The sequence below is a fragment of the Miniopterus natalensis genome, chromosome 21 (genome assembly GCF_054644295.1).
Source record: "Miniopterus natalensis isolate mMinNat1 chromosome 21, mMinNat1.hap1, whole genome shotgun sequence".
NCBI classification, from domain to species: Eukaryota; Metazoa; Chordata; class Mammalia; order Chiroptera; family Miniopteridae; genus Miniopterus; species Miniopterus natalensis.
The window spans coordinates 4453736-4474880 of NC_142101.1; the positions used below are offsets into that span (position 1 = coordinate 4453736).

Below are 21145 nucleotides of genomic sequence, written 5' to 3' on the forward strand. Positions count from 1 at the left end.
CTAGGGTTGTGGGCTCTGGAGATAGAGCTCAGAGGGCACAACCTCTGGATTCCTGAGTCATTCCCCCATACTGCAGAGAACATCTTTCTCAGGCAGACATTTACCTTCCAAGCAGCTTTTGCCTGAGGGTGAAAGAAATTGCCCCACCCTGCTGGGAAACCTCCCATCCCACTCTATGGAGTTTCTATAGCCTGAGGTTTGTTAAGATACTGAATAACAACCAGCCCCTGGGTGCTCTGAGTCTTTGCCTGATTTATTTCTGGACCCAGGGCTTGGGAAAGAAGACCTTGGTGTGTATCTTGGTCCTGTCCAAACACACCCAGCCCCAGCAGAGGGAACCACAAGCTGTGGAGTGTGCAAAATTTCAAACAGGGTACTCAGGACCAGTCACAAACTGCATCTGACATTGGCCTGCATCAGAGACCATCCAAAAGACTGGGAGTCCTAGCAGATCTACCTAATACATAGAAACAAACCCAAACAGGCAGCCAAAATGGGGAGACAAAAAAACAAGCCCGAAATGAAAGAACAAGAGAAATCTCCAGAAGAAGAGCTAAATGAAATGGGGATAAGCAATCTATCAGATATAGAGTTCAGAATACTGATCATAAGGATGCTCAAAAGCATCAGAAAAGAAATGGAAACTATGAAAGAAATTAAGAATGACATAGAAATTAAAAAATTTAAAAAAAACACATTGGGAGGAATAAACAGCAGACTTGGGGAGCTGAGGATCAGATCAGCAAATCAGAAGACAGGGTAGAAATAATAACTCAATCAGAGAACCAAAAAGAAAAAACAATTTAAAAACAGGAGAACACTTTAAGGGAGCTGTGGGACAACATGAAGTGTAACAAGATTCACATCACAGGATGGTCAGAGGGGAAGAGAATAAGCAAGGGTAAGAGAACCCGTTTGAAGAAATAATGGCAGAAAACTTCCCTAACCTGGTCAAGAAAAAAGTCACACAAGTTCAGGAGGCACAGAGAGTCCCAAGCAAGACCCCAAAGAAGCACAAGCCCAGACACATCATAATTAAAATGCCAAACATCCAAGACAAAGAGAAAATCTTAAAGGCAGTAAGAGAAAAGCAATCTGTTACCTACAAAGGAGCTCCCATAAGGCTGTCAGCTGATTTATTATCAGAAACTCTACAGGCCAGAAGAGAATGGCATGGAGTATTCAAGGTAATGCAAAACAAGGATCTGAAACCAAGACTACTCTATCCAGTATGACTATCATTCAAAACAGATGGTGAAATAAAGAGCTTCTCAGACAAAAAAAAAAAAGGCTAAAGGTGTTTATCACCACCAAACCAGCATTGCAGGAAATGTTAAAAGGTCTGCTGTAATTAGAAGTTGAAATAGAGAGAAACATAGGCATAAAGAAATAAAATGGCAATAGATAAGTACCTATCAATAATAACCTTAAATATAAATGGGTTAAACACTCCAATCAAGGGACATAGGGTAGCCGACTGGGTAAGAAAATAACCCAAATATATGCTGTCTACAAGAGACCCACCTTAGAGCAAAAGACTCATTCAGGCTGAAAAAAATCTGGAGGACTTTAAAGGAGAGATTCAAAGCAATATAGTCATAGTAGGGGACTTTAGCATTCCACTGACTTTATTGGACAGATCTTCCAGATAAAATATCAACAAGGAAACAGTGACTCTAAATGACACACTAGATCAGATGGATTTAATTGACATTTAGAGAACATTTCAACCCAAAGCTGCAGAATATGCATTCTCCTCAAGTGCACATGGAACATTCTCAAAGATAGACCACATGTTAGGACACAAAACAAGTCTCTACAAGTTCAAGAAGATTGAAATCATATGAAGGGTCTTCTGAGACATTTATACCACAGAACACTATGCAGCTCTAAAAAAAAAGGATCCCTTACCCTTTGAGACCTGGAGCATGGTGGGACCTGGCGAGTATTATGCTAAGTGAAATAAGCCAGAGAGAAAGGCAAGTGTCACATGATCTAACTCATATGTGGAATGTAATGAACAAAATAAACCGATGAACAAAATAGATTCAGAGACACAGAAGCATGGAACAGACTGACGAATCTCAGAAGGAAGGCAGGGGTGGGTGGGGAGAGATTAACCTAAGAATTTATATGCACATATGCCTAACCTATGAACAGAGACCACAGTGCAGTGAAGGCCTGCAGGGAGGCGTGCTGTGGAGAGGGGATCAATGGGAGGGAAAAGGGGACATCTGTAATACTTTCAATAAAGATAAATTTAAAAAAATTTTTTAATAAAATCAAATTGATGATAATTCCTGTGTCTCATGAATTAAGTCAGATAAATGCTGTGAAAGCATTCTTGTCAGGTCTCGTAAATGTTATTTGAAGAGGTTAGGTTTTACATTGACATTTCTAAGGAGATGGAAAGAAGAGGATGCCTATGTAGTCTGGCCTCTGCCCACATTTCCCAGCTCACCTCTGTCTCTACTGCTCTTCATTGCACACACTAGTCCCTACAACACTAAGCGCAGCTCTACCCCAGGACCTTTGCACCAGCTAGTCTCCCTGAAGTCCTCCTTCCACAGCTGTCCACGTGGCTGCCTCCTTTGCAGTAGGTCCCTGTGTGCCTCCTGAGCTACAGCAGCAGCCTGCCCTGACAGGCAAGTCTCATCACCCTCATTTATTTTCCTCGAGGCACCAACCGCTGTGTGTGAAATTACTTTTTATTATCTGTCACTCCCAACTAGTATCTAAGCTCCAAGAAGAAAGGGATTTTAATATCTGATGCCACTGCTCCATTCCAGGCACACAGTAGGCACTCAATAATATTTGTTCAGTAAATAAAATGAAGAATGTGACCCAAGGAGATAGTCAAATTAGAAACCTCTGGGCAGTCCATAAAGAACTATCTAGAAATTTTCAAGCCCAGTGGACCTTTTCTAGTGCTGAGAATGTACAAAGCAGAAGAAAGAGTGCTGGTTGCTAAGGAGAAGGCATGCACTGTATATACCACCAAGATCAACAACAGGAGTGCAGAGGCTGCCAGCTGTCAACACCTGTTAGCACCGTGCAGGTGTGCAGTGCGGACAGGTGGCCGAGCTTGTTAAGGCTTCACCCTCACTCGGGGCAGAAACAGGGACACGGCTGTTATTCGGTGGTTGAGAGGATTAAATGAGGTCACCCATTAAAGCTTCATCCTAGCGCAGGGTGAGCAAGCAGCCAAGCATCTGCAGCTTGGGGAGAGGAATCACAACCAAGGGCCTTTGAAAAGCAGTGGTTCTCAGCCCTGGCTGCAAGACGCCCTGCACCAGCCCCAGCATACCAGAGGCCGACAGAATCCTGACGTCTGGTCCTACCCACTGACGCCCTTATTCCTTTGGTCTGGGGGCAGGCAGGACATGCGAAGTTCTAAAAGGTCCCCTGCGAATTCTAATGTGCGGCCAGAGCTGAAAAGCATCGCCTTAAAAACACGTACAGAGTAAGAGCTCGGAGGGCCTGCCGAAGGAAGTGGGCTCTGAAATTCCAGCCACTTCTGAGATGTCACGTCTGTAGCACGGATGGATGGATTTTCCTCTGGGCCGTTTGTGCTCCTCTCCCCTATCTTGTCTCTCACACACACCCTTTAAGCTGTACCCTAGAGAAGAGTTCAGGAATCAAGCAGGCTCTTCCACAGGGTATGTCTAAGCCATTAAAACAATGTTAGAAACAGTTTGTGTCCAATGGTGTGGCATCTCACTATTAAGTTTGGGGCTGGCAGGTAATAAACTACCAGTCAATTAACAGTTAATTGTGAACTGGATTCAGAATTCACAAACGCTGTGATTAGCTGAGCCCAGAGAATGGCTCCAGGAGGGGGGCTGGCAGTGGATCAGAGGCTGACTTAATTGGGTCCCCCTGGGCGGGGAGGTGCGCCCTGTCTTGTACGCTGGGCTTTTCGGGTGCTATTACCCGCGGTGTTTTCCTCCTATGGGCTCGGTACCACCGGTAGCTCTCAGATCGTTTACAAGAATGTCCTCAGGATAACTACGTCTCAAGTTTGTTCAAACAATTAACCAGTAAACATTTTATACTGGCAATTTTGCAAATAGCAAAATATCGTGGTCTTGAAATTAACTCCATCCCAGGTGTCTGTAAATTATCAGATCTAGAGCCTGCAAAATCTCATTGTGCTATGGGACAGTCAAACACTTCTGCACTTGTGTTTATTAAGGGTGTAAATTCATCTTTCTTTCTCTGTGGTTTCCACTGTGGTTGGAAATAAATTTAAAATGCCAGCTTATGGCTTTGATAAGTCACTGAGGTGCACACACACCACATTATTTGTCAAAGGTAGGTAGTTAAATGTTTAGAGCTGGAAAATGAAAAACTATTTTTCATCTACTAAGAAACTGACCCAAGGGCTTTTGGTGGGCGTTTGATCTCAACCAACAGGAGAAACAGTATGATTTCATTTTCTCTCTAAAACACCCTTTTAAGGAGATACTACATTGGCAATAGCACTGGGTAGTCTGACAAACTGGATGGCTCTAGGCTGCTAAATTGAGCTGAGTCTCAATTTATCATCAAACAAAACTGGAATGTGGAAGGAACATAAAAAAGAAAGAAAGAAACTTTTGTAAGAAAGAACCCAGGTTAAAATTCGGCATAGAACTTTATGTGAATTTGAATTGTGAAATTATATGACACAAACATATTAACACAATGTCACTTTATGGGCCTAATTTGAAACAAATGAAAATCTTATTTTACATTAATTTCTGTGGGGAAATTAGGTTTTGATTAGGCAAGTGCCAATTACACAAGGTTGTCAGAAAATTGACCCTGAAAAACAGGCAGCTGCTGAAAGTGTCCTGGCCCATGTGATCCCCACCAGAGCAGAGGTTTCATATTCTCCAGTTTGGGGAATGTTTTAAATAACTGAGCCTTACTCCTTTAATGTCCGAATGTTTTCGTTCTGAGCTTTGCATGAAAACACTGTAAAATGTTGACGTCTCCTCTACCAGGGTGTGTGGACCAACTGGCGGTGGACTCCGGGAGCAGTGGTGGAGACTCCCCTCCAGTGCTCTGCCCGGCGTTTGCTTCTCCGCCCAGTGGTCCCACAGGGGCCTTTGCTTCCTAGCGCAGTGCTTCTGAACTGCTTTCTTTTTCTTGATTACCACGGTCACCCCGTTCCTTCTGCCTACGCCGTCCTCCTGTCTAGTGCCCTGCATCGTCCCATCTGCTTATCTTAACCAGCTATAAACTGGATCACAGATACTATGGTATTCAAATGACAAGGCTGAGCTAAGGCCAAGGGCCTGACCCAGGGGCAGCAGCAAACTTCTGGGGAAGACTGCCTTTGGGGGCAGCGGGACTGCGCTTGTTCCAGCTGCACCTCTGAGCACACTCAAGCATTCAGTGTGTGCTACACGGGTCACTCACTGGCCAGGGGAGGCAGGCTGGTGTGGTGGAGGCGAGTGGGTTGTAGGCAGCCGGGGCTGGAATCCCACCGGGCCTGGTGACCAGCTCCGGCCACGTGCCCAGGGCTGTTCTGCACACGCACCTGGTGAGGAAATGACCGGGCCTGCACACAGACCAGCAGGAGTGCTCTTGTCCAGGCACGTGTGTAAAGTGCAAAGAAGATGCTAAATTAGTGTTTGCGTATAAAACAATAAAATAAATCTTACTTAAGTTGCTACTCTCATTCAAAGACAAAATATACCTAGATCTGTTCTGGCCAGTTCATCCAACAAACCCTGCAGAGCAGACACTGGCCACAACCCAGCAGGAGGGGGTGCGGAACGGCACGTGGGCTGTGAGGGGGGCTGCTTGGGTTCCTTCAGTGCTCCAGGCACAGAGGGAGTGGAGGGTGGCTGTGCTGGCCCTGCCCGCATCCCACTGCTGTCTCCCACCTGCCCAAGTTGCCTGCTAAGTTCTCTGCCAACGCCGTGGCTCCCAGACCCTGGGATGGGGGCGGGCTGCCCAGTTCTGACCATCACCCACCCTAAACCTGTCCAGCTGAGAACCCTGAGCCCCTCACAGCAATGCAGGGTGAACTCAGGGAAAATACTCTTCAAAGGCATGTGGTTGGAAAGCGTCTCTTCTCTATAATGGAGATTTTTAAAGTTAGTGATAAACATGGTCTCCAATTATCTTTAACGTCCCCCCTCTGCCACCAGCTGTCATTAGCATCAATCACTTACCTGCAAGGGGGTCTCCAGTACTGTCCGCAAAGCCGTGTTCTTCTCCCTGGAAACCAAAAACCAACTCCCATTAAAATCAGACCCAGGTACGAATGGAGAGATTATCAATTTTCCAATTTAGTTCAACTTCCACCAAAACCTGGGGGCGGGGGTGATGGGTCCTAAGAACGGCATTTTGCTGGGCCGTGAACTCTGCCTCCCTCCACCATGTAAGCTCCTGGACGGCTTTTGTCTACTTGCTCCCCAGGCTGGGTCCTCGGTGCCCAGAACCGCCAAGCCCACGGAGGACACTCAACAGCGTTTGTTAAATGAATTACTGTCCCTACGTTGTTTTAAGTATCAATGCGGGCAACAGTGAGCTGGCGTTTTATTTTTGTTTCACTTTATGGATTACTTTCCCTATGTAGTTTCTCATCTACTTCTTGGTGGGCTTGTGTGTCAACCCAAGTTATATAATTCTTTCCTTTATGTCTCATACTTTTTAAATATACATTACAAAGCAACAAAGACAAATTGTTTTAGAAAAAAGCGGCATCCAAATCTCAAGCGGTGGTAGTGTCTCTGCCCATGTCACTGGGCTCTATTTTCACCATCAAGGCCACGCTACAGGACATGCCCCTGGGGGGAGGTGCTCTGATCTTGGGGGGTGTTACAGTGAGGTCAGCAGAGCAGCCCAGGCTATGTTTGTTTAGGTAACTCCATCTCTGTACAACTCGCACCCCTCTCGGCAGCTGCTGGGACGTCCCGCCCACAGTAGGGAGCCCCAGGGCTGGGTCAGAGCCTCCTCAGCTCGGGCACAACACTCCCCATCGCCTCCATCCCAGCCTGTGCATCGCGTGGGTGACAGACGAGAGACTGTCTCTAAGTGCTCAGTGAGTGTCACCCTTAAAGACGTGCTAACTCCTGGTGTCAAACATTTTAAAGGGTCTTTCTCTCAGTCTTCCCCGAGGCCTTTCTCCTCGCTCCAAGCTCCTGAATTCCCGTGTCTCCGCGGTGTGCGCACACTTGTCTAATTATGAGTTTGACTTTTGTCACATTCCTACGTCTCACCAGCTGGATTTTCCCCTCACTAAATACTTCCCACTTCTGCCTGAGCCTCTGCCCCTCTCTCCCCTGGACAGACAGCGAACTCCCCTTTTCCGAGGCTGGGCCTCACTCCTCCGGCGGAACAGGGTGCAGAACCAGCAGGGGCGGCAGGGGGCGCTGTCGCCACAGTCACGCTCTGTCCCTGCGCTGGACCCGGGGGGAGCAGACACAGGACCTTTGTGGCGGCCTGAAGACACCAGTGTCCCACGGGAAGGGTCTATGGTCCGGCTGAGGCCCACTAAAACAGGGCCCTCCCTTTAAGACTACGTCCATGGCATGCCTGGCTTCATTTTGCACAATCTGGAGAAAATTTTTAACAAAACCAGAATTGTCCCATGATGCAGACAAGGGACACGACCCCGAATTACTTGGTGAAGACGGCACTTAGGGCCACATCCACGTGCTTTGTTCTGATTATGGCACTGCTGTTTAGGTTAGTTTTCTAAGGGTGCAATCAGAAAAGACTTATTTTTGTGGTTTTTAGGGTCTTACTGAAACCACACCCTTCATTCAACATTTGTTTACTGAGCAGCTTGTTCCCACGTCGGGACCTATTGACAAGGAAAACCGCCTGAACCCTGACTTCGGGGCCTGCCCTCAGCCACGCTGGGGACAGAGATGCGCCGAATCACTAAAGTACAGGCAGAGGGCGGTGAGCTCCGATGGAGTGCAGCTACTCAGAGAGGAGGTTTCTTCTGACAAAGGAAAAAGGGAGCATGGGCCCTGTCAGGCATCCTGTCGTGAGCAAAGGCAGCGAGCGTGGTCCAGAGGGGGACAAGATGGCAGAGGCGGCTGAGGCTGGACTGAGGCCTGGAAGCCCGACCAAGGAGCTGGGCTGCGCATCAGAGCCACCAGGTGCCCGTCATCAGGGCGCCACCCGGAGCAGGGTGCCTTCCGAGCTGGGGACCAGGGAGCAGAGGCGCCCCACTGCGTGTGGGGATTCCTGGGAGGTCCGGGACGGCGTGGAGGCCGGCGGGGAGAGCAGCACTCACCCACAGGCAAGGGTGGGCGACACCCCAAACCGCTGTCCTGGGAGAGGAAGGAACAAAGCTGGAGCCACTGCAGAAGTGGAGCCACTGGGAGGTGGGGAAGGAGGTGAGGGACAGGTTCTCGAGAGGGATGGAGAAGATGACACGTCTCGTGGAGGTGAGAGCATGGTGCCGGTGTGGGGAGGCCAGGGCAGGAGACGGAGATGGTGATGTGACTGTGGAAGAAGGGACATGTGATGGAGGGCCCGACATGAGGCCACAGCCTCGAGGACGCCCAAACACCCACATCTGGTGGCAGGTAAGGACACAGACAGGAAAGCAGACAGCAACAAGTGACAGTGTCAAAAGTTGTGGGAAGGTCAGGGGCTCTGGGACCATGTGGAGACAAAGGCTAGTGAGGAGCTGAGTGGGGATTTCTGAAGGTAGTTAGGCTGGCGGGCGGTGGGGACATGGAAGTGGCCGGAAAGGACATGTGGCTGTCTGCCTGGATGCGAGCTCCCCCAGCCCTTCTCTCTGCTGAACCTTCTCGTATCTTTATAGCACCTGGGGAGGGACTGCCCTTCCCCACCACGCCCTCCTCCCCTCCACCCTGCTCTGGCCTCAGCTCCTCGGTCACCAGTTGGGTGACCTCCACCCCGACTTCATCCTCTGGTCTCTCTTGGATCCTGTCCACTTAGTCATGGCCAAGCATATTAGTGATGTGTTTAAAAATGCCCTAGATTTGTCCTCTGGCTGTGGGCCCCTTGCCAGCCCTGAGCTCTGGATGAACTCCACCTACCAGCCTAGCTCTAAGCATTTATGAGCCCACATGTCAGAGCTCAGGTGGGCCCCACTCCGCCCTGGCTTTGTGGGAGAGAACAGAATGGTTGGGTCTGTGCCCAAAAGAGAAAGGTCTAAATAAGAAAAAAGATGGAAACAGACCAGCTGTCATCACCAGATAGATGGGTTAACAAAGCGTGGAATATATTCGGCCTTAAAGAAGACGGAAACGGTGACACTATGGATGAACTACACCATGGATGAGCTCTGAGGACATCACGCTATGTGAAAGCAGCCAGTCTCAAAGGACAATCATTACATGACTCCTCTTAAGTGAGGTGCCTAGAGGAGTCCAATTTGAACAGACAGAAAGTAAAACTGATTACCAGGACCTGGGGCAGGGGTGTTACAGTTCAACGGGGACAGGGCAGGGGTGTTACAGTTCAACGGGGACAGAGCTTCGGTTTGGGAAGATGAGGAAGTTCTGGAGACGGCGGCGGGGACGGCTGCACCACAGGGTGGAGGAGCTCAGCGCTGCGCAGCTGGTCGAGATGGTAATCGCACGTTAGATGTGCTTCACCACAATGAAACAACTGAATCTCCTCAGTGTGAGGGCACTGCAAGGTTAGAGACCAGTGTTTTATATACTTGAGTGGGCTAAAGACGACCCCATTTAGTAAAATTTCCCCACTGCAAATGTGAGGGAATTCCCTGCTATCTGGGGAAACGGATGAACTGCTGCTCCCTGAAGTCCTCTGAGCAGAAAGAAGCTGGCTGGTTACACTAATTCTGATTTTGCGTCGGTCGTCAGGTCCCACTTCTGCTCAGGGAGCTGACAGCACTGGGGCTGGAGACCCCTTCTAGAGATCACACCTGGTGACTTCACACCAGGCTCTGGAGACCCCAGGGCCAAGGAAACACCCTGGGGACACTGCCCTCAGAGTGAGCGAGCTCCACGTGCAGTCCACATGGGGAGGGGCTGAGGGCTGGGACACTGAGGCTGGTGGGGAGGCAGCCACCCGTAGGAGGGCCGGCTTTCCGTTTCTGTCTAGTCCACTGAGTCTATCGTTAAATTTCTGTGCTTAGCTACCGACACAGGGCTCCACTTTTATTACTTTGCAAACTAAGAGGAGGGCAGCTGAGTGGCAGAGCTCCCAACCGGCTGGTTAACCTGATCATAGCCCAGGTCTGCCTGGAAGCCACCATGAAGACTAAAACCAAGCCCATCGGGCGGCAGCAACTGACACTGCAGGCAGAGCCCTAGGAGAAAGGCCTCCTGTGAACAACTTCGCCCTCGAGGGACCAGGTCAGTGAAAGCAGAAAACAGGCGTCTCCAGGAGGACAACTTGACTTCTCTGCTTTGAGAAAATCCGTCAGTAAATGGCTTTGAAAATGTGATTTTAGACACTCAGGTGCAACAGTAATAGCTCAGACAGCAGGGCCTTGGCCGTTCCAGCATCGATGTCCCTAACTCCCTGCCATCACACTACAGCAGCTCTCAGCAGCTCTCAGCAGGAATCCCAAGGCAGCTGGGCATCTGCCAACTCTCCTGAACCGCTTGTTGGCTCCCATACTGGATGGATGGTGCATACCCTGTTGGGGTTTTCTAAAGCAATTTATACACAGTTCTTTCTTGGCAAATTAATATTATTATGATAACTGTTTGCACTTACTTTGACTTTTTATCAAAGATGAACATACACATAGAAAACTGGACATACCTATTTATTTAAAAGTGTATTGCAGAAACTGGCTTTTAGAGATGAGTTTAATTCAGGGCACATTTATCAAGCACTGACTGTGTCGGGGACTTCCTAGGCCTGGACTGTGGGGACAAAGGAAACAGATCGGCTGCCTCCAGATGACAATGCATTAATGGAAGAAGACATGCACAGATATCGATGCCACAGGAATAACATGTTAGAAAGGCCCAGACAGGTGCAGGGAAGCACAGATGTGAGCTGGACTCGAGTGTGTCCAAGAAACAGGGCGCGTTTCATCAGGATAAAAGGAGGATACTCGGAAAACCAGAAACTTGATTAAAATGCTGCAGAGCTTTGCTGGATGAGAGCAAACCTGCAGGTTTTGCACATTTCGATCTTTCTCCTCAGTGGGTTTTCTATCTGATTACAAGGAAGCCCTGCTACTCTGGGTGCGAGGCGGTCAGACGCACCGTGGTCCCGGCCTGTGCGGCCGCTCAGGTTTCAGTCACACCTTCGCTCGGGGCCGGAGATGGAAGTGGGTGGTTTTCCCTCGTGTGTGGAGGATCGTCGGTTATTGTCCAGAAACATCGCTAGTACTTTACAGTTGGCATGTGCAGAGGCCAGCGGACACGGGGACCTGGTGTGACAGACACGTGCAGAGGCCAGAGGACACGGGGACGTGGTGTGACAGACACGTGCAGAGGCCAGCGGACATGGGGACGTGGTGTGACAGAGAGGCAGGAATCTGCCTGTATTGCCTTCCCTCAGGAGCTGAGGTCTCAGGAGAGGCGCTGCTGACAACCAGGCCCATGGGCGGCGCAGATAAGGACATGTGGTCATGAACTAGCACATTGTTTTATCAGGAATCTTCCTGTGGTGCCTAATTATGTGTGAGCCAAATGATGACGCCTGGCTTCAAATGCCAACACATGAAAAGCTTACTGAGTCTAAATGCCACCTAAATGTTTGGATGATTTATTCCACTGCTTTTCTTCTTTTTAATTTAATAAAAATTCCAAAACATGCTGTTCGAAATCTTACTGTTTTTTAAAAGCATAAAGAGATGTGAAAATCTCTCTCTCCATCTCTGGTCCCTTCTCCCTCCCAGAGGTTCCTGGCTACAGTCTGGGCACATCTTTGCCAATTCCTCAGTCATGGGAACCTAGATGGAGATATTTTTAGCCTCAAACCATATTAGTCTATGACTTTATTATTTTATTTATTAAATTTATCCTTATTGTTGAAAGTATTACAGGTGTCCCATTTTCCCCCCCAATTGACCCCCTCCCCTTCGCTTCCACCCCCTCCCCAGGCCTTCACCCCATTATTGTCTGTGTCCATGGGTTATGCATATATGCTTCTAACTTCTTTGGTTAATCTCTTCCCACCTTCCACCCCCCCTTCCCTCTTCCCTCTGAAATACGATCGTCTGTTACATGCGTCAATGTCTCTGGATCTATTTAGTTCGTCAGATTCTTTTGTTCATTAGCTTCTTCCTAAAGAAGACCCTTCAATATTTCCTGTAGTGCTGGTCTGGTGGTGATGAACTCCTTTAGTTTTTTCTTATCTGTGAAGTTCTTTATCTGACCTTCAGTTCTAAATGATAGCTTTGTTGGGTAGAGCAATCTTGGTTGTAGTTCCATGTTTTTTTCATCACTTTGAATATTTCTTGCCATTCCCTTCTGGCCTGCAAAGTTTCCGTTGAGAAATCAGCTGACAGTCGTGTGGGTGCTCCCTTATAGGTAATTACCTGCTTTTCTCTTGCTGCTTTTAAGATTCTGTCTTTAACCTTTGGCATTTTAATTATGATGTGTCTTGCTGTGGGCCTCTTTGGGTTCCTCTTGTTTGGGACCCTCTGTGCTTCCTGGACTTGTAAGTCTATTTCTTTCCACAGGTAGGGGAAGTTTTCTGTAATTATTTTTTCAAATAGGTTTTCAATTTCTTGCTCTCTTCTCCTTCTGGTACGCCAATAATGCGAATGTTGGGCCTCTTGAAGTTGTCCCAGAGACTCCTTACACTATCTTCATATTACTGGATTCTTTTTTCTTTTTGCTCTTCTGGTTGGGTGTTTTTGCTCCTCATGTTCCAAATTGTTGATTTGATTCTCAGCATCCTCTACTCTACTGTTGATTCCCTGTAAATTATTCTTTTTTTCTTTTTTAAAAAATATATCTTTATTGATTTTAGAGAAAGGAAGGGAGGGGAGAGAGAGAGAGAGAGAAATATCAATGATGAGAGAGTCATTGATCGGCTGCCTCCTGCACGCCCCTGACTGGGGATGGAGCCCGCAACCCAGGCATGTGCCTTGACCGGAATTGAAGCGTGGTCTCCTGGATCCTAGGTTGATGCTCAACCACTGAGCTACACCCGGCCGGGCTAAATTATTCTTCATTTCAGTTCATGTAGCCTTCATTTCAAATTGATACTTTATTATTTCATCGATTTTCTCAGTTGTTTTCATAATAATGTGGTTGAGCATCCTTATAAACAAAATTCTGAACTCTGTATCTATTAGCTTGCTTGGATCTATTTCATTTAGTTCCTTTTCTAGAGATTTCTTCTGTTCTTTCCTTTGTGACATGTTTCTTTGCCTCTGCATTTTGGCTGCTTCCAGGTGTTTGTTTCTATGTAATAGGTAGAGCTGCTATGTCTCCTGGAATTTGTAGAGTGGCTTTGTGTAGTAGGTGTCCTGTAGGGTCCAGCGGCTCAGCCTCCCCAGTCACCTGAGCTGGACCTTCTAGGTGCTCCCGTGTGGGCTGTGTGCTCTGTTGTAGTTGAGCCTTGGTGGCTGCTGGCATCACTGGGAGGAATTGACCCCCCGGCCAATCAGCTGTGAGGACCAGCTGCAACTACAGCCAAAGAGCTGCTGTGCTGGAGACACTCCTAATGGAGCAGCATTTACTTCAGTGGAGCTTTGGTGTTCACCAAGTGCGCCCCTTGAGTGTGTCACTTGTGGATGTGGTAGGATTGTAATCCAGCGTGGTTGAGTCTGAGCACCAGGTGCACTGTCTCTGGGGCCTCCCGGGAGGTGCAAAATCAGCCTCTGCCAGCTCTTCTGCCTGAGAGAAAGCTGCCCCTCCACGTCCTACTCCAATTTCAGGCAGGTTAGTTCCTCCCTGAATGTCCCCAGTTCCTGTTCCTTTCAAGCTGCTGCCCGGTGCTGGGCTCAGAGGGAGCGCGTCCGAGTGAGTCCATGCACGGGCCCTTTAAGAGGAAAGCCTGGGGCTCCCACAGCCTCTGTGACTCTCAGTGACAGTCCCCACTGGTTTCACAGCCCGGAGTTGTGGGGACGTCTCTTCCCGGCCCTGGAGCCCTGGGCTGGGGTCCGCTGTGGGCTGGGACCCCTCGCTCCTCCAGGAAAACTCCACCGCGGAGATTCCGTCCCAGGTTTAACCCGCGGCACCCGGTGTGGCCCCGAGGCCCCGTCTCCAGGATTCGGCCCCGATCCGCCTTCATCTCCCCCCTCCTGCCGGTCTCGATGCTTCTTCAGTTCCCTGGTTGTGGGGCTTCTGTTCAGCCCGATTCCAGGAGGTTCTGAGTGATGGTTGTTCTGTATTTTAGTTGTACTTTTGATGTGGTTGCGGGAGGCGGCGGGTGCAGCTGTTATCTACGCCGCCATCTTGTTTCTCCAACTTTATTATTTTAATAATATGGTGATAATAGCTGCTTCGTTAATGGAAGACCACCGGTTACTCGTCTTTTCCATGGTTTCATAGCACTGCACCCTGTCACAGCCCCAACATTCACCCACTGGCTTTCTCCTGCACGGTAAGTGATCTTCTCCAGTTCCACCCACCATGCTATGACTTCTGCAGGACAAGTCCGTAAGAGGGACTGCTGGGTCCATGCGAGCCAGAGGCTGCCAAATAACCTTCTGAGAGTCGTATCAATTTACACTGAGTTGTGTGTGAGGTGGTGGCACCCTGTCCCCTGCACCAACCAGAAGTTTTGAGAATTCAAGGGCATTACAGTCAACAGAGCACTAAGTGAGACTAGATGAGAATACACATGTAATTAAAATATATAATAAGAACAGAAGCCACAAAGTGAAACAGTTAGAGCCGATAAAATAGAGGACTGTACAATTTAATGATGAGTAAACAAACCTCTTTACGCTGCTCTTAGGGAAACAGCTACTAAATGCTAGAAAGCAGCATTTCCCCATATGGCTTGTACATGTCTTACCACAAATACTTTATTTTGACTTGGCCCAAAAGTGGAAAGAAGTCAAAGACAGAGGCATTGGTAGACTACATCAAATCAGAGTACCATGGTTCTTCTTTCAAAATTTCATTTCTGGGAAGTTCATTATAGAAAAAGTACTCATGTCCCTGAAATGATGACTGCCCTGGGAAGCATGAATTTGTGGAGGGGACAGCTGTTTATTTTATTTTCTCTAACAATCAAAAACAGAGACTGCATGTGGTCCTGGTTAGGGCTTGACAAGGCAGTTCCACCCCAAATCAGCAGAGCTCCACCAATGCCTGCTAGGCGGACGGGGGAGGGAGAAAAGGGAAAGGGGGATGAGGTGGTGTCAAAGGGTGACTTGAGAGTCTGGGCTGGGGTCTGATCCAGGGAGAGGGGCTATGAGAAGGCATGGGCAGCATGAGCGAGAGCAGGACAGCCACCGTCTGGTGCAAGTCAGCTTAGTGCAAAAGAAGGAAGATAACCTAACTGGAGGAAGTGATGTGCCAAATGGGAGATAGAATCAGATCAGTACCTGGTTTAGGCAGAATTGGCCAGGGTGTCAAAACAAAGAAAGAGAAGATCTATGGCTCTTAAAGACCCTCCTCAACTTACCTAGAATTACACTTATTTTTAATATTCTAGCAGTTAGTGTATCTCTCCACCTATTCTAACATGGCACCGTCTACCACCTCCCTAGAAGTCGTGACACTGTCCATCACCTCCTTAGAGGTGACATGGGCAACTCCAGAGACTGATGGGAAGACAGATGGAGAAGACAGGGGCCAGTGGAGTGAGGAGCACAGGCCGAGACCTTAAAGATGCGTTCACAGGACAGAAGGGGTGATTTCCATGCCAGCGAGACCAAGCCCCGAAGTTCCTGCTCCCCCTCTGACTGCCCAGAGAGCGCTAGGCCAGGAAACCTCAGTCTGTTTGGACTGGCAGAGTTAAAAACTCCAGGGCAGGCTCTGGGGAGTTTCCTGGTTTCACCTGGTTGCCCTGGTTCCACATTCTCTAAACATCACATCAGGGAAGAGGTGAGGAGCCACTGGGAATGTCCTAAAACCAGAACTACCTGATGTTCCCTGGAGTGTGAGCAGGGTCAAGGACATGCCAATTTATCGCACAGAGCATGCTGGATCCTGCAAGGGTTGCTGTGCACCCAGCAGGGCAGGCAGGGGCCTGCTGGGCTGACTCACCCACAGCCGCACTGTGTGGGTCCCTTCCCTGCTGTTACGATGTTCAGACCGCTACAGGTTTGCAGATGGCCTGGCGGCGGCTGCTCTGCCAAGGCAATGAGGCTGCCAGACCGCATTCCGACTACCTCTCAGTTCAGCTCAACAAAAAGAGCAACCCTCCCTTTACCAATGTTGTCCCAGTGGCATTTGCCATGCTAGCCTGCCAGATTGATATTGCCTAGAATATGGAAAATTCTATATTTAGCCCTAGATTTAGGCAAAGCAAGAGGCCCAACAGCAACTGGTACCACCCAACTGCTACTAGCTGAAAAACACTGGGCATCGGGGGTGGGGTGCCACGGGACAATGTCCCAGGTCCCAACTCTGCCCCTCAGATCACCAACAGCATGATTTCTCAGGTCCCCTTCAGCTCTGAAGACACCAAGTTGTCAAGTAGGCATCTGGGCCCAAACCCACTTTCTCGGCTGCCGGATTAGCAATACCAAGTTGACCTCTGATGGAGGCCAAGGTCACTGGGCTTAGGGGGAATGTCAGGGGTGCGGGGAGCTAGGAGGAAGCAGGGAGTCCAGAGATCCAAGAAGAAGGTACCAATGGCACGTGAGGGTCACGGTCACAGGAGAGTCTCACCCAACACACTAAATGTGTGTTCTTGGAAACAAGGTAGAAAATGAACCACGATTTCTTGGGCTGTTCCTTTAGCATCAATCATTAACTAAGGTCATGATCTGGCTTTCAGGGGCTGGGAACTCCTGTCTGGGCCTCCACATTATACTTCCTGTAACACTATCGACAGAGCAGTGCGCTCCTGCTCAGAGTCCCAGGCCTAGCCCCCCATTCACTCTGGGTAACACAATGTGGAACTTTATTTTTGAAAGACTTAATTTCAAAGAAATCAACTAGCTGTTAATAAGCCTTCAGCAGATAAAGCAGCAGCTCTTTAATTTGGTGGCATTTATCACTAGGATTTGACCTTAAGCACATGCAACTTGCTCAGTGGGAGAACAGAGGGCAATCTGCCTGCTGGGCCAGGCCTGCAAGTGGAGATGTCCTTGTGATCTAAGCAATAAACAGCCCAAGGGTGGGGGCGGGAGGTGGGGGGCGGGGGGCAGCTATGGGCACTTGGCCCTTCACCACAGCTGTATTTAGAACAGCAAAAGAGCTGAAACAACCTCGAAGTCCCACAATAGGGAACTTTCTAAGTAACTCTGAGGCACAGAATAAAACATGACAGGATATGAGATGGGATGTTTCCCTCGTGCCTTAGAGCTCTGACTGGGGCTCCATGCCAAGGACAGCTGCGTGCATCCACTCCGCAGAGAGGTGCTAGGAAAAGCCTAAAAGACCCGCAGAGTGGGGGCCAAAAGTGGTGGGATGACTCTTGCCCCAACCCCACCGTAACTTCCATAAGAGGAAAAGGCATCAGTGGAAGAAATGAGACTGCGGCTGCTCCCCTCCTCTGCCCATCAGGAGGAAGGGGCGGCTGTCTCCCACCTGGCCAGGAGAGGGGCTGCAAGAGCGCACTTGCTGGGGGCACCTGCCAGAAGGGGGAGGCCGGCCTCGCACTCCTCAGCTGGAGGCCTCTTGATGTGCAGATACTCTAGGCCCAGCCGGCCACTGGGAGATCCTAGCCGTCTGTACGAGGAAGCGAGAAGCTAACTGAAACTGTCCCTGAGGGTGGACAAGGGGGTGAGCTGTCCATGAAGAAGTGGACCAGAGCCATCTTGAAAGGACCCTGCTCAAGACGTCTACCTGCTCAGGTCAGAGGTACATAATCAAAATTTCAGATCAGGCCCGAGTCAGGTGAGGAGAGAAGCTCTGAACAGGATGAGAGCTGTAAGTACAGTATGGAGTTCACAGCATTAATACAATACTAAGATATTCACTGAGCACCTACTGTGTGCTAGGAGACTGGCATTATTACACCCGTTTTACAAAGGAGGGAACTGACTGAGAGAAGTTAGGTAACTAGCCCAAGGTGGCATGGCTAATGGCAGGACTCTGGGCCTCGCCGGTCTCTATGGTTCCATTGCCCATCGGGAGGCCAGAGCATCTACAAGCAGGGAGACTGCCTGGGTGGTTTAAATCATGGCTCTACTACTCCATAGCTGTGTGGCCTTACTCAAGCTATCCAACCTCTCTGTGCCTCGGTGTGCACCCGCAAAATGGGCATAATAATAGTACATCCCATAGAGAGTTGATGAAAATTAAACAGGTAAGTGCTTGGGACAACACTTAGCCTTAAAAAATTTTAACTATAATTATTTTGATTACATCATATTAACTCCTTATACAAAATGCTTCTGATACTGTGCACATTAAGAAAGGAAAACAAAACACTGTCTACTAATGTGATGATGACCACACAAAAAACAGTCACTCCCATGCAAAGGAGAAAAAGGAACTAATATGTCCCTTACCTTCTTTGAATAAGAACATTCCTTCTATGATGGAAAAGTAATCATTCAACAGAAAGAACTTTTTGTCCCTAGCTCACAGCTACCCTTAACATTAAACAGATGAATGCCCATCACACCTAAGGCACTGTGATCTGGCAAAGGATGCGCCAACGTACCCAGCCGATGAGACAACAGGAAACGCACAGGAAAAGGTGCTCATGTGACCTTCACAGGCAGAATGGGTGACAAATAAAGCAAACTTATCCACAAGCGTTGAGGAGAGTTGTGGGGAGCCCTGGTCTTCTGCTCAGAGAAGAAAGTAGACGGTCAGGCGTGTTTCTGACACAGGCCGACTGCCAGCACACACGGCGTCCTGAAGCTCGGAGCTACGTAAGCACCCGTCGTGCCACTTGCTAAATGCTTACTGAGCATTCGATTCCAGGTAAGTGCTGCAATATAGTCAACACCATGTCACGCAAGCTGTGATGAGTGGAACTGTGTCCCCCTCCTGACCTCAGATTCATATGCTGGAGTCCTAGTCTCAGTGCCTTGGGATGTGACCTTATTTGGAAATAAGGTCTTTACAGGGGTAGCCAAGTTCAAGTGAGGTCCTCATGATGGGCCCTGATCTAGCACAGCTGTGTCCTTACAGTGGGGGAGTTTGGAGACAGGCAGGCACACGGGGGGGGACGCCACGGGAACACCGGCAGAAATCAGGGCAGAGCTTCTAGAAACCGAGGGACACCAAAGACGGCCAGCACACCAGGTTATCCTAGGAAACCAACATGTACGTGACATGTTCACTGCTTCTGAAAACAGAATCTCTCTGATCTATAAAGTGAGAAATGGACCAAATGATACAGCCACGAAAGGCTGCATCATCTTCATCCACAGTGCACGCCAGGCAAGGACAAACCTAACAGCCTAACCGCTCACTCAGAAGCACCTGGCAGCAGCGTTTCCATGAGGATTATTAGGGTGTCAAAGGCTCCTCCCTGCCACACTCGTCACCAGAAGCAGGCTGTCCCCCTGTGCCTGCTCTGACCACAGTGAGGGGCTGGCTGCAGGGTCGGGCCCACCCAGGTTGCCCCAATTCTACTTCAGCAAATGGGCCAAACCTGGTGACAGGTGGCAGCAACTGGCACGTGTGGCGATGAAGCATGGGTGTGGTGGGCGTGTCTGGATTCGTCCACCCTGAGGACACAGGTCTCACCTGCCTGCCTCACTCTGCTACTCAGGTCAGTCCTGGGGCAGGAAGAAAGATCATGCAGCCCACCCCAGACCACTGTGCTCGAACCTCTGGGGGTGGGACTCTAGTCCAGAGCCACTGGTCTGAGCAAGTCACAGGTGGGCAGTCACAACTTTTAATAAGAAAATTTAAATATGTTTCCTGTCCCTTTCCAGCACCTTCTATGTGCAACGTGAGGTTCCAAGCTCATGGATTATCCCAAAATGGTCAAGAGGGTAGACGAAGCCTAATCTCACCATAGCTTCCCAGGTCTATGTTAACATTAACTGAAGTTATTCCTACGTCACCTCGCTGTGGATTGGTGCATTTACCCTGTGACCACGCACTTCATCCCTCCCACTCAATGATTTTACTTGCGGGAGGGGTGGGGTCAGAGTCACCAGTCCCAGTTTGCGAGGGCCCTGCTTTTCCTCCAGCTGTTCTGGAGGCTCGAGCTCCTGCAGCTGGCCCACTGCCTCTCCTGTGCTCGCTTGCCCCTCGACCATGGTAGCACGGTGGCCTCTCTGAGGCCTGTCCCAGTCCTCCCCCAAACAACAGGACTGACCCACCTCAGGAGAGGCCTGGCCTGTGCCCAAGTGAGCTCCACAGTCAGGTGTGTCCCCGTTTCCGGGGCCTGTGGGTTTCTAGAGGGAGGAACCTGGCCTGTGGGCTATGGGTTCCCTGCCAACCACACTGCCAATCACGGCCTGTGAGGCGGAGGAGGCCAGGCTGCTGAACTGAGAGAGCGCAGCTCCTGAGCCTGGGGACTCTCCACACTGATGACCTTCACTTTCTTCCACACCTTCCAGAGCCCCCGGGTGCTCAAGCTCCGGGCCTGAGCATAGGCTGGTTCCCGTTCCTATTGCAGATGGCAGCTCAACCCATCCCCTCACCCACCCATAAAGCATGTGTGATGTGCTCCGTGACATTATAAGAGCTTTAAACAGATTAACTCACTTCCCCCCACTGCCCCAGTGGGCTACCTTCCTGCTGGTGAGCGTGGCCTGCCAGGCACCTGGTGGCCAGCTGGGATGCTCTGAAGCGGGACCTCAACCCTTCCCCCCTCAGCCCCACGTCCTGTCAGACCAAATCCTTTCCATGCCTCCTTCATGTGCTGTTGCTGTTTGGTTCTTGTTTTGTTCTATCTCAAACACTGTTGGGGTTGAACTGTGTCCTGGAAAGAGATGCGCTGAAGGCCTGCCTACCCCCCCCCCCACCCGAGTGTGGCTGTAAAATCAAGGTAAAGCCAGGTTCCAAGGGAGGGCCCTAAACCAATAAATATGACCGACTGGTACCTGAGGAAAAGGGGAAATCGGTGCAGAGACAGGCACACTGAGGGAAGGTGACGGGAAGGGACGAAAAGACAGGCCCACAAGCCGAGGGGGGAGGCCGGGAACATACTCCCCTCCAGGCCTCAGAAGGAGCTGCCTGCG

At 49.6% G+C, this 21145-nt stretch overlaps 1 protein-coding gene across 1 annotated transcript in view; it reads right to left on the minus strand.

The window, feature by feature from the left end:
• The window catches only part of EDARADD (EDAR associated via death domain), a 50069-nt gene that overhangs the window by 8257 nt on the left and 20667 nt on the right, over positions 1 to 21145 (minus strand). The window contains exon 5 of the mRNA XM_087828893.1: positions 6168 to 6213. Within this exon, the coding sequence (XP_087685019.1) occupies positions 6168 to 6213 (46 nt within the window). The remainder of the gene's footprint in view (positions 1 to 6167; positions 6214 to 21145) is intronic.